At 45.7% G+C, this 17,439-nt stretch overlaps 1 protein-coding gene across 9 annotated transcripts in view; it reads left to right on the forward strand.

Annotated features, from left to right (window-relative positions):
* LOC146798382 (leucine-rich repeat and fibronectin type III domain-containing protein 1-like protein) overlaps positions 1–17,439 on the forward strand; it is a 2,623,090-nt gene that overhangs the window by 2,460,568 nt on the left and 145,083 nt on the right. For all 9 annotated transcript variants that reach the window (XM_085625642.1, XM_085625645.1, XM_085625643.1 and 6 more), the window contains one exon: positions 14,837–16,234. In XM_085625642.1, coding sequence (XP_085481768.1) covers positions 14,856–16,234 — 1,379 coding nt within the window. In that variant the 5' untranslated portion in view covers positions 14,837–14,855. The remainder of the gene's footprint in view (positions 1–14,836; positions 16,235–17,439) is intronic.

Consider the following 17,439-nt stretch of genomic DNA (forward strand, 5'->3'; position numbering starts at 1 on the left):
ACAGATAGGCCTCCAAAACAAAAGGTGTATTTATGTTTGGATATAAAATGCCAGTTAGGAGTACATGCAACTATTTGTTCGCCTTGAATCTATAGAAACACAAAAGTCAAGTTAATTATGTTATTCCCTGTAACCTAGAGCTTATGGCCATTAATAATTTAACTGAATCTCAAAGAAAAATTGCACACACAGGTGTGGCTAGGAAGCACAACATGGCCGTTTTGGAACCTCAAAGGTGCCTTATGACTAGATAGTAACATAGGAATGTATAACAACATTGTCTAAAGCACTCAGTTGTGAACTCTCAGAAGTTAAGTATCACTGTTGTGAGGACACACGCTCACTGACAAGTCTGTCCAATGCTTCCCCACTGCATCCTGGTAAATGTAGTGAAAAGCAATACATTTAGTCACAAGACTCATAATACTGTACATTTTAGAGCAGCCAGTGCTATATATCCAATGACTTGCATATTTCATACTTTGGGTAGTCATCAGAAGGATGCAGTCCCTGTGAGGGGAACATGGCTAGTTCCTATTAGGTCAAATACCTCCAAATGCAGAGATGCAGACCTCAGGGTCAGAAAACTGCTATCACCCCCCTTAACCCCCCAACAAGCAGCGGCTTGTATCACATTTCAATGGGGTGGAGTTGCATACGGATTTGCAAGCTTGTCCTAAACCTCCCAAATTTCTTCTCGGAAATGTAGTGAAAAGCAGTCAATTTCTTCACCGTATTCCAAGTGTTTTCTTGAAAGCGCTGTGAATACCATGAAAGTATTCACTTCCAAGCACTTGGGGTGGTCTGTTGTGTGAGTTCCATTCAATGTGTAAACTTTATATTGAAATGTGATCTCAAAATGTAGACAAAAAAAGAAGGTTGTGGATAATAGTGGCATAAATCTTCCCAACTATTTTGCCACATTTATACAAAGGCAGCCAAAGGAGTTAATCGAAATCAGCTCCAGGGTGGGGAGTTGCACGTAACCATTTGAATCACCATTTTTTCAAAACTAGGAGGCGAAGGAAGAAATGTGGTATCGTGCACCACAAAACACACATGACGTCTGATTAGCATAAAAGGCCATTTATTAGGAAATGGTTGCTACACATTAACCTTATTAAACAATAACATCAACTTTGTAACATAAGTCACGATCCCCCATACATCATGCGGCCACTCACATCTCACACCCACTTCTATTCCCCCAAGCGTCGTACCTTGTTCCATCTTTTGCCATCCAATCCTTATGTTCTTGCCGTCTCCCAAGGCTCTTTCTTTTATCTCCCAAACACCCTTCCCTGAACTCTCTCCTCACTCGACAAGGTACAGCACACTTAGTTTTCACCTGTGCTCTGTTCTTGTTCTCCCTTAGGGTGTGGAAGAGACCGCATGTGACTATCCACCCCCCCAAGACTCCCGCCACTCAGAATAAACCCCAGAGGGCCTTTTCTGACCCCCCAAAACACGCGCGACCAGCTCGCTACTCAAAGGTGATCTCTCCGGCACCATATGTTCTCATGCCACAAACGACTCACCGTGTCACACAACTCCATCATGTAGCAAGCATTCCCTATGCGTGACAAGTGTACACCATCAACCTGTAACAGACATGGTTCTTCCTCCCGAATGCCCCCATGAGAGATCACTGTAATTCTCATTGCTCTGTTAAGCTTACGACAAGCTTTGTCGATCGCCACATGCCGGACCGCCCCTGCCAGCTTTGTTGCGGCACAAACTCAGTTCATACAATGCAAGTCCCAGCAAAATTCTGTTTGATGGCTTCCCGATCCCATTGCATGTGCTGAGCCTGTAAGAGTGTCATGCCAGATAACTGTACCCGATCATTCTCCCTTAAATGAATCAAAAGCATATCCAGAGAACCCTTCTGCGGAACCAGCTTCGTTAACCAAAACAGCAAATTTCCCCATCGCACTCCACTTTTAACCCACCATAACACTTAGTGCTGGCTGATGTGCAAGCCCAATTTCAACCCATAAAACTGTTGGTCGGCATACTTGGCTGCCCAATGCACGAAGGAATGTCCCATAATCCAGGTCACCGTCTTGGACCCTGGACCAGTCATACAACCTGCAGTAAAGAGAAAAAACATTAGGTCTGGCGTCTCTACAGACTCCTTTCCAACACTTCCCATTCCCCTATGACAGGTCACGCTGCACACACATTTATTTTCTGACATAGCGCTCACAACAACTCAAATTCCATCTGTCGATCCTTGGTATACGATCCCAGTCTCACTCCAATTTTGTCGCCGCAGTCGCTGCCCTTATCGGAAAAGAGTGTGTCCCAAACACAGCAGGATCTTTCTCCATCCAATGTAATCCCATATGCAGCACCACCAGAAGCTGAAAAGCAGACATCGGTCTGCCTCCTTTGTGACAGAAAACCGCCTTGTAACAACGCCCCGGCCAGGCTTGAAAACTTTGCCACTCATGTACCAGGCACATGGCCTCACTCCCCCCTTTACACAACCAATCCCATCTTCCCCTACCCTGCTTATCGTTTTTAGATCGGCACAACCATATCCCAACCATCCCGGGTCAGCTCACACCTCTGCATGCAATACGCCAGCCGCCCTTGCTGAACTCGGGACGGTCCTCTTCGCCATCTCTCTCTCTCACACTTGCAGTGCAACCAGCAAAGGAAAGAATTCCAAAAAAGCAATGCTGCACCCTTCATGCATCCAATGTTCAGTCCAACACTAAGCACACCAACGACCATCCCAAAAGAGCCCAAAACCGTGTGCACCAGCAGCATCAGAATAAATTTGAGTCTGCCAGACTGAGTTCTCATTAAAAAAAAATAGGAGGCACACCATTGAAGTCCTCCAAAAAAGTAATCCACACCACCAAATCAGCCCTCACTGCCATGGAAATCCTGACCATGTGGTGCGGCAAGGTCGCTCCGGACATGGACATGCCCAGCCACCTACAGAAGGTTTGCCCTGCTCGCACCACGCGGCATGCAAAATTCATAAACCCAAGCAGCTTCTGTACTTTCTGGAGCTCAATCCTGCGCTCACCTAACACTTCCAACAAGAAACCCCATATCTCCCGCACCTTGGCTTGTGGCAACCATGCCACCATCGAAACTGTGTCTAACTGAATGCCCAGGAATGTCAAAACCACCAGTGGACTCTCTGTCTTCTCTGGCCCCAGTGGCACCCCAAAAACGGCTGCCATTTTTTGGAAATGTTGTAGCGCCTTCAGATATTCACCTGAGTCCTCTGTCCCACAAACAAAAAATTGTCTAGATAGTGAGATACCTCCTTATGGCCACCAGAGTTTATGAAAACCCATTGTAAGAAGGTACTGAAAACCTCAAACAGCACACAGGAGATGGCACAACCCATTGGCAAAACCTTGTCCTCATAGAGAAATCCACCAAACTGCATGCCCAGCAATTGAAAATCCTCAGGGTGTATGGGGAGTAAACGAAATGCCAACTTGATGTCACACTTCGCCAACTCAGCTTCATGCCCACAACTCTGCACAAAAGATTACTGCATCGTCTACTGATGCGTACAGCACCCTGGAATCTTCCTCAACGATGTAGTCATTTACTGATGCACCTACCGGCCATGACAAATGATGAATGAGCCAGAATTCCCCTTCCATTTTCCTCGGACCTCCCCCAGGAGATACACAATCAAGTCCTCCATGGGCCACTCAATATAAGTTCCAGCTATTCTAACTTTCGCAAACCGTAATTTGTCAGCCCACATATGCCTTCTAGGACCCTCATACACAATCCGAAAACCCTCCATGAAACCCCATTCAAGCCGCAAAGCACCCCCCCTCTGGATAAATCACCAGCCAAGGCCGTAGACCTTTGACTTTAATGGAAGTAGTCGCCTTTTGTTCCAGGGTGCCCCTGCGGACCCCTTTCCCAGGCCACTTCCACTGTTCGGCCGGGCTGGCCAGGGTAAAACACTGGATGAAGGGGTGTCTGCCTTCACATTTGGAACATTTGTGCTTAAACTTGCATGGGTGACATGAGCAGAACCCCTTTTTTATAATTACAGCATGCCCCAACATTGATTCCTGTTGGTTTTGGATTGTAACCCGCCCCCTGTGGGTTGAGCTTGGGCTGAAAAGGCGATATGTGACAGGCAATCTGCTACCCATGTGTGTGGAAGCGGCTGACGACACCCACTGCATCCAGAGTTTAGAGTCAACCTCTCCCCAGGGCTTGTTCGGGTTCAGGCTCACCCTTGCCCGGAACTCTTCATTATAGCTAAGACATGCAACACCCCCAGAGTGCATTAGGGCCTTCCTGATCATGTCCGTATATTTGAACAATGATATTGCCCTGTTCCTGTGCTTCTCACAGTAAATACACACATAAATTAGAAAAGCAGAAGTCCAATTCTCCATGTTAATCAGCACTCTGGGCTGTCTTGTGAGTTCCCATTCCTCTTCTTTTAGAACCCTCTTTCACCTATATATCCCTATGCAGGAGTTTAAAAATGTCTACATATTCGTGTTTCCATATCCTGTTCTTAGTGTTGTTAGAAGCTGAGACCCAAGGGGCATTGCCAGCCCCATATAAGGGAGTCTCTTATGTACATCATCCTCTGAGTCTGTGTCACCCGTACCCATTTCCAACTCTCAATCAATTAATCAAACGCCATTTATAAAGCGCCTGGTTACACCGACGGTGTATCCCTGCGCTAGGATAGTGGCCTCATAAAAAGAAGGAGCCAGCTCAGAAAGATACAGAATGAGAATAAGGTCATTGCAGACGGGATTAAGATGCAAATAACCTGGTTTTTAATGGTTTGCAAAAGGTGTGTTCCACGGATTCAGATCACAGCATTAATGGCAGGGTGTCCCATATTTTTGATGCAAGATAGCTAAATGAGCAATCTCTCATTCTTGTTTTATGAATTTTGGGAACATTGGCCTGGAGGGTTCCACTCGATATGAGGTTGTGAAAGGGAGTGTCGGTAACGATCAGGGATCTGAGCTAGCTAGGGCTCTTGTTCTACCAGATTTTATAGCAGTAGCACATAGCCTTAAAGGTAATTCTCTTCTCAACAAGCAGCCAATGGAGGGTGTTCAAAGCCTTAGAGGCAGACGATCTTCTAGGTAGATTAAGAACTAAACGCGCTTCCGCATTCTGAATGGCTGAAGTTTGGTAAGACTTCCTTTGGCTTCTCCCAAGTACAGGATGTTGCCATAGTCTAATTGTGATGTGACCAAGGCATGAACATTAGTTTTCCTGGATGCTATGGGGAGGAGATCGATAAGTTTTCATAGAACTTTAAGGATTCCTAAACACTTGCCAGCGACTCTCCTAATTTGGTTATCGAAGGAGAGTTTTGAGTCAAATCCAGATCCCCACATTTTTTGTTTCTGTTTTGGAGGTGGGGGTTTGTCCCATGGATTCAGGCCACCATGCTGTGGTCCAGATTGAGGGAGCTTTCCCTACTATCAGTACCTCCGTTTTATTGCCATTAAGTTTAAGACAATGGTCGGACATCCATGTAGCTAGCTCTTCTAGACATAGGGAAAAACGATAGGCCAAAGCCTCAGTGTCCTGAGATAAGGTGACAATTAGCTGTGTTTCATCAGCATAGGACACATTTGTCACACTGTGTCTTTCCACAACATCCGCAAGTGGGCCAATATAGAGACTGAACAGGGTAGGGCTTAAAATAGAGCCCCGTGGAACCCCTTGCGTTAGGAGCATGCTTTCTGATAGAAAAGGATTCTGAGAGACCTGGAAGCTACGCTCATGGAGAAAAGACCGTAGCCAGCACAAAGCACGACCTCCAACACCGCATTTATTAAGCCTATAAAGGAGTAGATTATGTGATATGGTGTCGAAGGCTGCGTTTAAGTCCAGTAGAACTAGTGCAGCTATTTGTCCGGCATCCTCACACTTTCTTAGAGTTTCAGTAGTTAGCAAGAGATCCGATTCTGTAGAATAGGAGGCTCCAAAGCCTGACTGAGTCGGATGATATAGGTCATCCATGGTGATATATATGTAGTTAGTCAACTGTTCACCACTTTCTCAGAGATTTTAGCAAATAGCGGTAGCATGGAGATGGGGTGTAGGTTATCAAGTGCTGTGTAGTCAGCAGAAGGTTTCTTCTGGAGTGGAAAGACAACCGCCTGCTTCCACTTCAGGGGGGACCTCGCTGGCACGGAAAGAGAGTGTGAGGAGTTGTTGAATGTAAGGGATGATAGTGTCCAGCCCTTGCATCAAAGCCTTAGGTGGGGCGCAGTGCAAAGGGGATCCTGACTTGATGCTGGCCGCTATGTTCTTCAGTTCATCCAGGTTAGGGGCCAAGAATTCCTTAAGGCTGTTCACTCTAACTGGTTCAGCTGGGAGGGCATCAAGATTGATGGAACTACTCGCTTCTGGAGGGAAGGTGTCATAGATGGTAGCTACTTTGGGCAAAAAGAAATGAGCAATTTTATTGCAATTCTCCACCGATGCTGCAGTGGGTGCTGTAGTTTGATCCAATGATGACAGTGATTTGAGGATAGAGAATAATTCTTTGGATGAGTTATGAGCAGTTTCTATTGTTTTAGTGTAGAAGATACACCTGGTTCTCCTAATAAGCGGATCCTACTTTTTAAGTTCCACTTTATAATTGTCTCTGCTGATAAAGCACTAGCCTTTCCTCCAAATGCGCTCTAAACACTTACACGCTTTTTTGGCTAGGCTAAGCTCTTCGGTAAACTAAAGCGCGGAATTCTGCACCGTGGGATTTTTTATTTCCTGTTGTCCATCGTACAGCTTCATATAAGGCTTCTGATATCTAGAATTCAGTTTGTGAGTTGGCTAGAGTGACGTTTTCCCTCAACTCGGGGGCATTGCATAAGAGAGACTCGACAAACATTTTGGAATTGAGTAAGTTCCACTTCCTTCTCCTAGTGATTTGGTTAGACATGTTATTAGGTGCAGTAAAGTGAAATGGCACAGTAAAAGGCAACCCATAATGGTCTGACGAGGGAACTACTAGTGGTGTCATAACTTCAATTGTGTAAAAGTGGGCGAAAATGGGATCTAGGGTTTGACCTAGTTAGTGAGTCAAAGTGAGCACTCTTTGAGTTAAATTCATAGTGTCCAGTTCTCCACAGAGAGCTAGAGCATCAGGGTTTAATTATTTGTCAAAGTGCAGATTCAAATTGTCCGAGACTATCAAATGTTTATGGCATAGGGCTGGTTGGACAATATTCTCCGCCAAACCTGAGATGAAATCAGTTGCGGGGCCAAGGGGCAGTAAATCAAGAAGCCCAAAAGGGCATGTTTCCTGCAAGCAAAAGGAAGAAAGAGAGGGCTTTACAGTTCTCAATATTGGCTTCTTTAAGGGCTCAATTTATGGTTAACTTATGGATAATGGCTATCCCCCCTCCTCTTTTTAAGGGGCGGTCTTGTCTTGCAATCCCATATCCTTATGGGATTGCATCTAGAATGTAAGGTGCTGAGAATTCACCAACCCACGTTTTTGTCAGAAAAAGGGTGTCTGGTTGCTTCGATAGTTGATCAATAGGAACTAGGCCTTGTTGTCCTTGGACCGGAGGGGCTTATTGTTTGTGAGGCTGAAGTCGCAGTGAGGGCATTTCAGTTGAGGATTTTCCCACATTAGACTTTGCACACACCCTGCAGCGGTTGTGGGGGCTAAACTTTTGAGTTGGCCTGGTGAGTACTTTAGCTTGGATTGGGTACTAAAAATGGCAGGGGTTCTGGCCCCTGGCCCCGGCCGGACGTGGACGGGCGCAGACAGGCTTGCATTTGGCGCGCCTTCGGCACCCCAGCAGCGCTTCAATACCGCAGCCATGCAGAAGTAGACACCTAGAGGGGCATGGCCCAATCCCCATCAATCTGGAGTGAGAAGGACGGGAGATGGAAGTACTTAACACGCCCTCCACTCGTGAGCAGGACCAGGTAAAATGATTGTAGGCAGAGAGCCGAAAACAGACCCAGGCAACTCCAACACTTAAGTGCAACAAGGAAAGAAAAAGCTACTAAAAGTTAAAAAGGGAGCCAGGCATCTCCCCGCATTAAGTGCTACAAGGAAACTAAAACCAGAGCCAATACAGACAATCCAATCCGAGTGGTGTAAGCACTCGGGTGGGAGTGGGTTAAGAATTAAAACAAATCGCTCCTACCGTAGGTCATGATCAGACGCTTCCGCGCTGCAGCCATGCAGAAATAGACACCTCCAGGGGCGTGAACCGCTCTGTAGAACTATCTGTCTGACACGTTTTCTTCTCCTCTGCCTTTTTCCCACTCATGCATTTGCGCGATACCTTTTTGCTTGCCGGTTCCTTCCCTTTATCCTTTACCTCAGTGACCACGCCAACGCCAACCCCTACAGATCTCTGTTTTGGTGCACCCTTCTGCAAGTCCTGAAGAGCCACACAGACCACCGTTCCCCTGTATCTGAAGGTAATAGTTCCTTCCTTCCTCCTTTCTTTTCGTCGATTGCCCTTTTTGTTCTTCGCCTTGTCCTTGACGGCTTTCTGATCCACACTTGACTGCTGTAAGACATCAATTGACGTACAGGCCCTTCGCTGGTGCCATGAGTCACCGGCCTACCCTCTTCCTCGCGCAACTTGCCTTCTTCCCATTCGTCACTCTCGTAGTCCAAGGCCAGAGCATCCTCACATTTGCCCTCATTACACTTCATCTATCATGCTCCAACTGCTCTGTCACGCTCACCTACATAAATTTTCAGTGGAAACCCCTTGGCCTGGCTAAGTTGAGGTGTGTGATCCCTCGTCTTAGGATTGGCCACCACGGACCCCCCCACATCTTGTAGCCTAGGTCTAGGGGCCATTGTGTACCCCGCTGGCATTGCCCCTGTCTGTCAGACTCGGTAGCTGACTTTGATAAGCCCCCTGGCCGGCTGCACCAACCAGGAGAGTCCTGTGCATCACCAGACCCCTGAGCTGTAAAAGCTGGCCACCTGTCCTTCTTCAGGGTCCCATCTGCTGGAACCCATAGACAATGGCCTGTCCCCACACTCTTTGTGCCGGGTCCTGCAACAACAGCCCCTCCCTCACTATACTTGCCCGCCTGTGCCCGCTCAATAGCCACGACCTCCTCCTCGCGCGCCAGGCACATATCTGACCAGCAGGCCTCGGTCTTCTGACTATGCTGCGCTGCTCCCTGACCTGTCCCTCTATATCTACTGAGGCCCATCTGTTTTCTTGGGCCCCAATCCCCAAAGGCCCCTTATCCCCTGGGGCTGCCACTTCCCTAGAGCAGGCGGCCTACTCTTTGCTACTTCCACTCTCTTTTGTGGCTCCACCAGTGCTCTTTAATTTTTCAAGGGTAGGCCATTGCCCTGGGCGCCTGCTGTTTCAGGATTGATGGGGAAGATGGGGCCTCATACTCTGGCCCTCCCCTCTTGTCAGAGCTCTGATGGAGGCCCAGCTGGTCTGCAGACTCGCCCTGCCAAGCCTCCTTGCCTTTCTTCCTGCCTGCCTTGCACTTCTACCCCGCCCGAGGTGTCTTCCGCTTACTCGGGGCCGGGGTGTGATGAATCTTTGAGCCGGGCTGGGAGGCTAGCGTGCCTCCCACACTCAAATCCTTGTTCAGGAACTTGACCCTCTTCCCCACCCATGCTGACGGGCCTTTGTTATGCCTCGCCCATAATCTGGGAGGCATGCTGCGACGATAGCGGGCACACCGCCAGCCATGGACCACGTGGGGCGGGAACGGCCCACCCACGCTTCGTTCAGGACACCTGGGCACAGCAAATCATGCCCGCCAGACATGCCTAACATCTGCAGCGTGGCCCTCACGTCATCCTTAGACTGTGACAGCATCCCCCCTCGCTAAAAAGACCAACCGGAATAGCCTGAACCAGAGGACCCCCTCTTTGCCGCCCTGACTCTGGCTTGAGCAGACGGTATCGCAATCAGGTAACTAGTCCCCTAACAAACTTTATTCACAAACTTTATTATTTACCCCACTCCTCCCCTCTTGGTGAGGCACAGGGTACATAAGAGGCATATCACGCCTCTCTGGACCCTTATGTATTTCCCCTAACACCAGCCCTTTCCCCCCAACTTCATATCCCTACCGATGGCTTGTTATGAGCACGAAATCCCCCGGGGAATGACTAGTCTGCGACGTGCTTTTACCCAGGGGCCATCAATGTGCATGCAGCAATGTGAGACGTGCTGTTTTATTAATATCTGCCATTCGTCTCTCAAAGAAAGGTAGGAGGCAGGGAAATTGGTCTGTATATTCACAGTTTCCGGTTTCTGTCCGCAGTAGTGGTAGGGGTGAAGTATATAGTATCTCTTTAATGTTTCTTGTGGACAAACATCAATTGCTTTTGATAAATATTCCACTAAATTAGCGTAAACTAATTGTGCAGAACATAATTATACCGGTGAGGAAGCCCGATATACTTTGCCGTGAGGGGAACGGCCAGGAACTAACTGTCCCAACAGGACAAGGGGCAGCAGCAACGCTCCTGTTTCGTGCCCAGAGGCGCGTTAAAGTTGGCGGCGGGCTTCCCGCACTCTGCTGTGAGGGGAACGGCCAGGAACCAACTGTCCCAACAGGACAAGGGGCAGCAGCAACGCTCCTGTTTCGTGCCCAGAGGCGCGTTAAAGTTGGCGGCTGGCTTCCCGCACTCTGCTGTGAGGGGAACGGCCAGGAGCCAACTGTCTCAGCAGGACTAGGAGCATCAGCGACGCTCCTGTTTCGCGCCCGGAGGCGCGTTAAAGTTGGTGGCGGGCTACGACAGCGTGGGCGTGCCCGGGCAAAGCCCGGGCTAAGGGTGGGCCTGTCCACGCCAGTCGGAGCCTGGAAGAGGCTGGGCTGGGCCCCCCCTCTGACACCTGGTCACTAGCACAAGAGCATCTCACCCAACCCTCAGGTACTGTTGCGCATATCTCTATTCCAGCTATTAGACTGTATTTGTGTTGAACTTGGTCCTGCCCATACACAACTGCTGTCATGAGTAAGCGCAAAGGAGTAGCGGGGACCCTAGATGCATTTATCGTGAGAGCTGAATCACTGTTATTCCACAAAATAGAAATGACTGAAAAACGACTCTCTCTAGACCCCAGGACACTACATAGTCATTTTTCTCTAGTCATTTCCAACTTGGTTGGCAGCCCCCAATTGCTCCTTCCTTCCACGCCCCCAACTCTGCCTCAGAATGCCCCTCTGGCAAGCCCGGATGTTGCACCAACGTGGGGGTGAACTTTTTAATACTGGCAGATGGCAACTCAAGACTGTCCGCCAGCCTCAAGTTCCAATATGCATGAAGCATCCTTATCTGCCAATCCTCGTACTGTCTGCCGTAAACCCAAAGTGCCCCTTGCACCAAAATCTATCCTTGATCAGGGAAACTCACAGGACCTACATGGGGAGTCTACTTTCAGAACCTCGGGCCTATGCAGCAGTCAGCCTGAACGTTCAGTCGGGATGTAACAGACAGCGCGAGGAGCAAACGCCAAAGACCCAACGCAGATGTTTTAAACTTACCTACGGCCATCTGCCCTTACGTATTGGTTCTGGCTGGTGTACCTGTTCTATTAGAGGGTCAGAGGGAATCTTGGGACGATCTCCGTAACAAGACTGTGGATTGGCAAACTAATCACAAAAGGTTCCACCCATCCTGCATGAACGAGATCCTTATGGTCCGTTGAGTAGGGTGGATTGGTCAGTCTCCCAAATACATCGATGGGGCCTGCATTGTGATTAACTTTTGCAGGCCTCATTTAGTTCATTGTATTTTAAGATTCTGTGAACAAACATCCAGTCAAAGTTCAAGAATTTGTGCGCTCCCTTAGGTTATTTTTACAAACCATAATTTAGGCCCACAGATCATGTGTTCAACGTAACTTCTGTATCCAATAGATTCCAGGCCTTGTCAGATTTGGACGCACAGGGTTGACAAATATCCCCAGTAGAATACCACCCTTGTCCCCCGGAAAATCCTCAAGATCTTGCTCCCTCCCTCCCTACTGATAGTCCAGATGATCAGCCTACCACACTTAAAGCGAAGGCTGATACAGACTTAAGTATTTTGAGCTGGAACGTTGCCGGCCTTCAACAGAGGCTTGGTGACCCGGACTGGCGATGCCTGATTGAGGATCAGGACATAGTCATGTTTCAGGAGATCTGGCTACCCAAGATCTACACATGCTTGTGGGTTTCATTGTCATAATATTTTAGCCTCCAGTTCCAAATCTGGTCGCCCCTCGGGGGATTATTTATTGGGATCAATATTGCTTCTGGGGGCAGCATCAAAGTTCTGCCTACTAACAGTCACAACTTCCTTTTTTGGTTATCGGTCTGGAAAACCCCGGCCGCATCCCTAACAAGAGAGATCATTAGTGACTGTATAGGATGTGCGAAAGGGAAAGACATACCATGGCGGTCAGGGGTGTATCAGAGCCTATGTAGTGTTAATAAGGGAAGTATTTATACAGATCCTAGCACATCAATGGCCCCTAACAAAAGTGAGCTCAGGAATGCGCTCTATTCATTATATAGAGCAGAAAGGTTTGAAAAGGAAACCAAAAAATCCCTTGTCTATAGCTACATGGCCATTGGAAATTCTGCACACCCGCTTGCTGATTACATTACCCTGCCAATGAGCCACTGGGAGAGGAGCCTTTTGTTTAGTTTAACGGCTGGCACTATTAAATTTGCATTAGTTTTTCCCTTGGCTACCACTCTGACCTTTAATTGTAATTAAGTGGCCAATCTATTCTGCACTTTTTGGTTTTCTGTAAATACTATTTAAAGTATATTAAGTGGTTTTTAACTCCGTATTTTAAAAAGCACATGCCCATCAGCTTGGAACATGCTTATTTAAGACTACTTACTCTGGACGATGAAGAGTTTGTCTTTCGCACAGGCACTTTTTTGAAAATCCCAGCCCGAGCTTGTCAAATGATGTCCAATCCCTGAGTTTTTACGAATCCCATTAATTAATTTTTTTTTAATGAATCTAAAGATTACTGTATATTGTAGTTTGCTATGGTTTTATCATGACTGTTTAACTTGCACATTTTTGACCTGTTCGTTGTTGTGTTTTGTGCTTTTATGGATATGATGTTATCTGATGTTATATGATGTCTTTGAAACTTTGAACCATCAGAGACACTGTTGCATGAGAGCAGAGTTGTAAGCACAGCTGCAGTGTCAGTGATGCATTAAGAATGTTTCAGTCCAAAATGAGCAGCCATAGAAAACCTGCCACAGAAGCACCTGTAAGAAGTAGAGGAGTATACAATCACCCAGGATTAACAGCAAGGAAGGATTACTGGTACTCACAGGCATGAGCTACAAAGATGGCTCCTTATATAAACAAACGGATGTGTGACTGTGTAACTTTGATCCAATTGTACATTAAAACAAAGGGTGTACATAATTTTAAGATGTGAGCTGTATCTGGTGTAAACTTTGATTTTTATTTTTGTAAAACATGTTTAGAATGTATATGATTGTAATACCAGGCATTTCAAGAGTTACCTAATACTTGGTTCAAACACCTGTTGATTAAGGCTGGAGTTAGAACAATAGAAATCAGTTCTTTCTATTGTATCGGAAGGGAAATCGACGAAACTTGCTTTAAATTTGGATTTACTTTTAAGTTTGAGTGACATAATTCAATTTGTGTGTAAATTAGATTTTAGTAAAACACGGGTGACGATGCCTTTTGCAGGTGCTTGTTTTCATATTTATCATGGTAAGTAACCTACACCACAAATAAAGAAAAAGAATGATATAGCCTGAAGAATTACTAGTTCCACCTTTTCTGCATTGCTGGCCTTTTGAAGGCAGGGTAACAGGATCTGTAATTGAATGATTACTTTGCTGGATCTACCATGTAGGTCTTTTAAATGGCAGTTATGTGGTTTCTTATCATCAAGCAACATAGACCTTTGCATTGGAACTGCTATTTTATAGATTGTATGATCAACCCAATATTGCTGCAGGCTACTCTTAGCCATGTATCATTTAAAAAAGCCCCAGTACTGATGGGGCCGATACTCTAGTTTTGGCCTCGAACTCCCATTTGCGACCTAAATAGGATGATAATGCGGGTACAAACAAGAGCAAATATTGCGGAAGCGCTTTTTTCACACCTTGCATTGATCATGTTGTTTTAGCATAATAGTCCCCCCCCCCCCCCCCCTAGGTGTCAAACTTGGAATATAGTGCAGCTTTCTTAGCTGCTAATTTGTGAACCTGTGCTAATGGAAATTAGCAGGTGTGCAGCTTACACCTAAATCATAACCCCACCACAGTCACTGCCTTAATGTGTGTTCCTTTGTTCTGTTAGAGCATAGTGCACAGAATCTAGATCTCCATTATAAATGTCACCCATAATCGCGACAGGCCCAGTAACAGAATTGCAGGTTGTAATGTTTCACCCATGGATCTCAGCTTCTGAATGTATCAGATATCTTGGGGTGAAACACAGGGGGAAACATGAGGATATCAGTCTGGAATTCCGGATTCCTGCATCGTTTATTCCCCCAAATTATTATTCTAGGAAGTATTTTGGCGTTTTCAGAGCTACTGTTACCCCTTGTATTGGTACTCCTCCTTTAGGGGACGATCATCAGCCATTTTCCGCCTAACTTGGAATCCCACTCTTATTGATCCAGAGAAGTTGAGGTGCAGGCGCTTTCGTCAAACTTTAATCTACATTTCTTTTAAGCTAGCCCTTCTCCCTGCAGCGAAAGTAAACGTGATAGCACTCTCACCTATGGGGTTATATATATTCCATAAATTACTTCATGCAATGAATTGCTTTATTTTTTTGCACAAGTTCTTTTATTAAAATGTATTTTTTTTTCTTTTCCCTTTTTAGGTTAACCACCTTGATTACCATGGAAAGGCTGGCTATCTATCTACTGATGATAACAACATCAGTGAAAGCCATGATGTGTCCCAAGCGGTGCACATGTCAAAATGTGTCTCCTTCCTACACTATTCTCTGCACCCAGACTGGCCTTTTGTTTGTGCCGCCTACCATTGACAGGAGGACAGCTGAGCTTCGGCTAATGGACAACTTCATCACTACCCTCAGAAGAAGGGATTTCGCTAACATGACAAACCTTATTCACTTGACATTATCAAGGAACACCATTAGTCAAATTATGCCTTATGCATTTTTTGACCTAAAAGGTCTTCATGCGCTGCACTTGGATAGCAACAGACTGACCTACATTGGTGAAGAACATTTGAAAGGGTTAATTAATCTGCGGCATTTAATTCTTAGCAACAATCAATTACACTTCATTTCCTCAGGTTCCTTCGAAGATTTCATTGAAACACTTGAAGACCTAGATCTGTCGTATAACAATTTAATTCAACTACCCTGGGAGACAATTGCGAAATTATCCACCGTCAACTCAGTGGGTTTGGATCACAACCTCATAGACTACGTACCTGAAGGGATTTTTTCAAACCTGCACAAACTCGCCCGGCTAGATATGACATCGAATAGACTTAAAAAAATCCCTCCCGATCCACTGTTTTCAAGAATCCAAGTTTGTGCCAAATCCAAAGGGTCACCTTTGTGCACTCTGGTTCTCAGCTTTGGGGGCAACCCGCTACACTGCAACTGTGAACTTGTCTGGCTCAGGCGCCTTAACAGAGAAGATGATCTGGAAACCTGTGCCTCGCCGTCTGAACTAATGGGCAGGTATTTCTGGACAATCAAGGAGGAAGAATTTGTCTGCGAACCCCCAATGATAACACATCGGACCTCCAGACAGGTGATCATGGAGGGGCAGAGTGTTTCCCTAAAGTGCAAAGCAGTTGGAGACCCTGATCCGTATGTGCGCTGGATTTCTCCAGATGGAAAGCTGGTTTCTAATACCACCAGGACAATGTCTTATGAGAATGGAACATTGGATATATTGACTTCATTGATATCCGACCAGGGCACGTTTACGTGCATAGCATCCAATGCTGCTGGGGAGTCAACCGGCCCAGTGGAATTAGTTATTAATCCTTTTCCTCATCTTGCAAATAGCACCAGTTATGATAAAGAAAGCGAGACTGGACTTTCGGATATACACAATCCTGCCAAGTCGAGCGTCCCTGCAAACGACAGTAAGGCTTATCGAGAAAAAAGAGTTGTGGTTGCTGAGCTGACCTCATCTTCTGCCCTCATACAGTGGCCTTCACAACATCACATTCCGGGAATACGGATGTACCAGATACAATACAACAGCTCAGTAGATGACATTCTTATTTACAGGTAACAGAAATTGACATTTGCATGTGATTTAAAGTGATGAGTTCATGTTGCAATGGAAGATACTAAAGTTTTTCCTAGTGTTACTCTGGGACACATGTTAGAACCAGGAGGCATTTTGATTCCTTCTCCGGATGTTATAGTTTATATACATGACTGCAGCAATGGTTCATTAGGAAAAGAATACTGAAATTCTAAAACTATCTAAATAGAAAAGTGTATTACTATGATCTTTATTTGTAGATGACTATCAACAGCAACTATCATGCAATTATTTGAGGTAATTCATTATCGTTTTTATACTTCATGCCTAGTATATTCAATTTGTAAAAAAATGTCTCTCTAAGCATATTAAAATAATGAGATCTCTCTGTTGATGTGAGTGATAAATAACATGAAGAACATTTGAAGGGAAAAGAGGATTTTGTGGCCAAGGCCACCTTGGTTGGGAACTCTATCCACTTTTCATTACCAAACCCCTCTATTAGCACCATTTCAAAGGTTTTGCAAGTACTGTGGTTTTTGGCTGATTAAGGATTTTCAGAAACACAATTGAAAAAGGTTCCTAGTTATGGGATGTTCATTAAAGCACTGATTAGAGTGGGCCAGTATATAATTAAGTATTTACTGTACCCGAAGAACAATACCCCAGGATGCTGTATCAACTCGGAGAAGTAATTATCTCACACTCTGAGTTTGTAATCCGAAAATTGAGAATTATGTGCATAATTGTTGTTTATCACACCAAACTTCTTATATTATCACAAATGTTTTGGCATGTGAATTTTTTTAAGTTCTGACATGCGAAAATTTATCAGGGGACAATTGTTGGGATGCTGATTTTACAACAAAACTCAGGTCTAATCCCTGTGACCATTTCTGTTTGGACGTAGATCTGTGTTTACCTCCTACATATAACAGGATCTTAATGTGTTCTATATGCCCAGACCGTCCTATTTGCACGTCCACTCAATGGAGTGATTGGAACTTTTTTGAAGTGTTAAACTGTCAATGAGACTTCACACCACCTCTTAAGAGGTGCTCCACCAGATTGTAAAGGCACTGTCTTTAAGAGGCACAACAAGCAAGTGACCTTTCACACTGCCTAGGTGTCAAAAGAAAACACAAATAGTTTCACGTGCCTTCAAAAGGTAGACTAATCAATTACACAAAAATGCAGTGTTGATAGCTCCAGTGGTGAGAGGAGG

This window comes from Triturus cristatus, chromosome 9, assembly GCF_964204655.1.
Source record: "Triturus cristatus chromosome 9, aTriCri1.1, whole genome shotgun sequence".
NCBI classification, from domain to species: domain Eukaryota; kingdom Metazoa; phylum Chordata; class Amphibia; order Caudata; family Salamandridae; genus Triturus; species Triturus cristatus.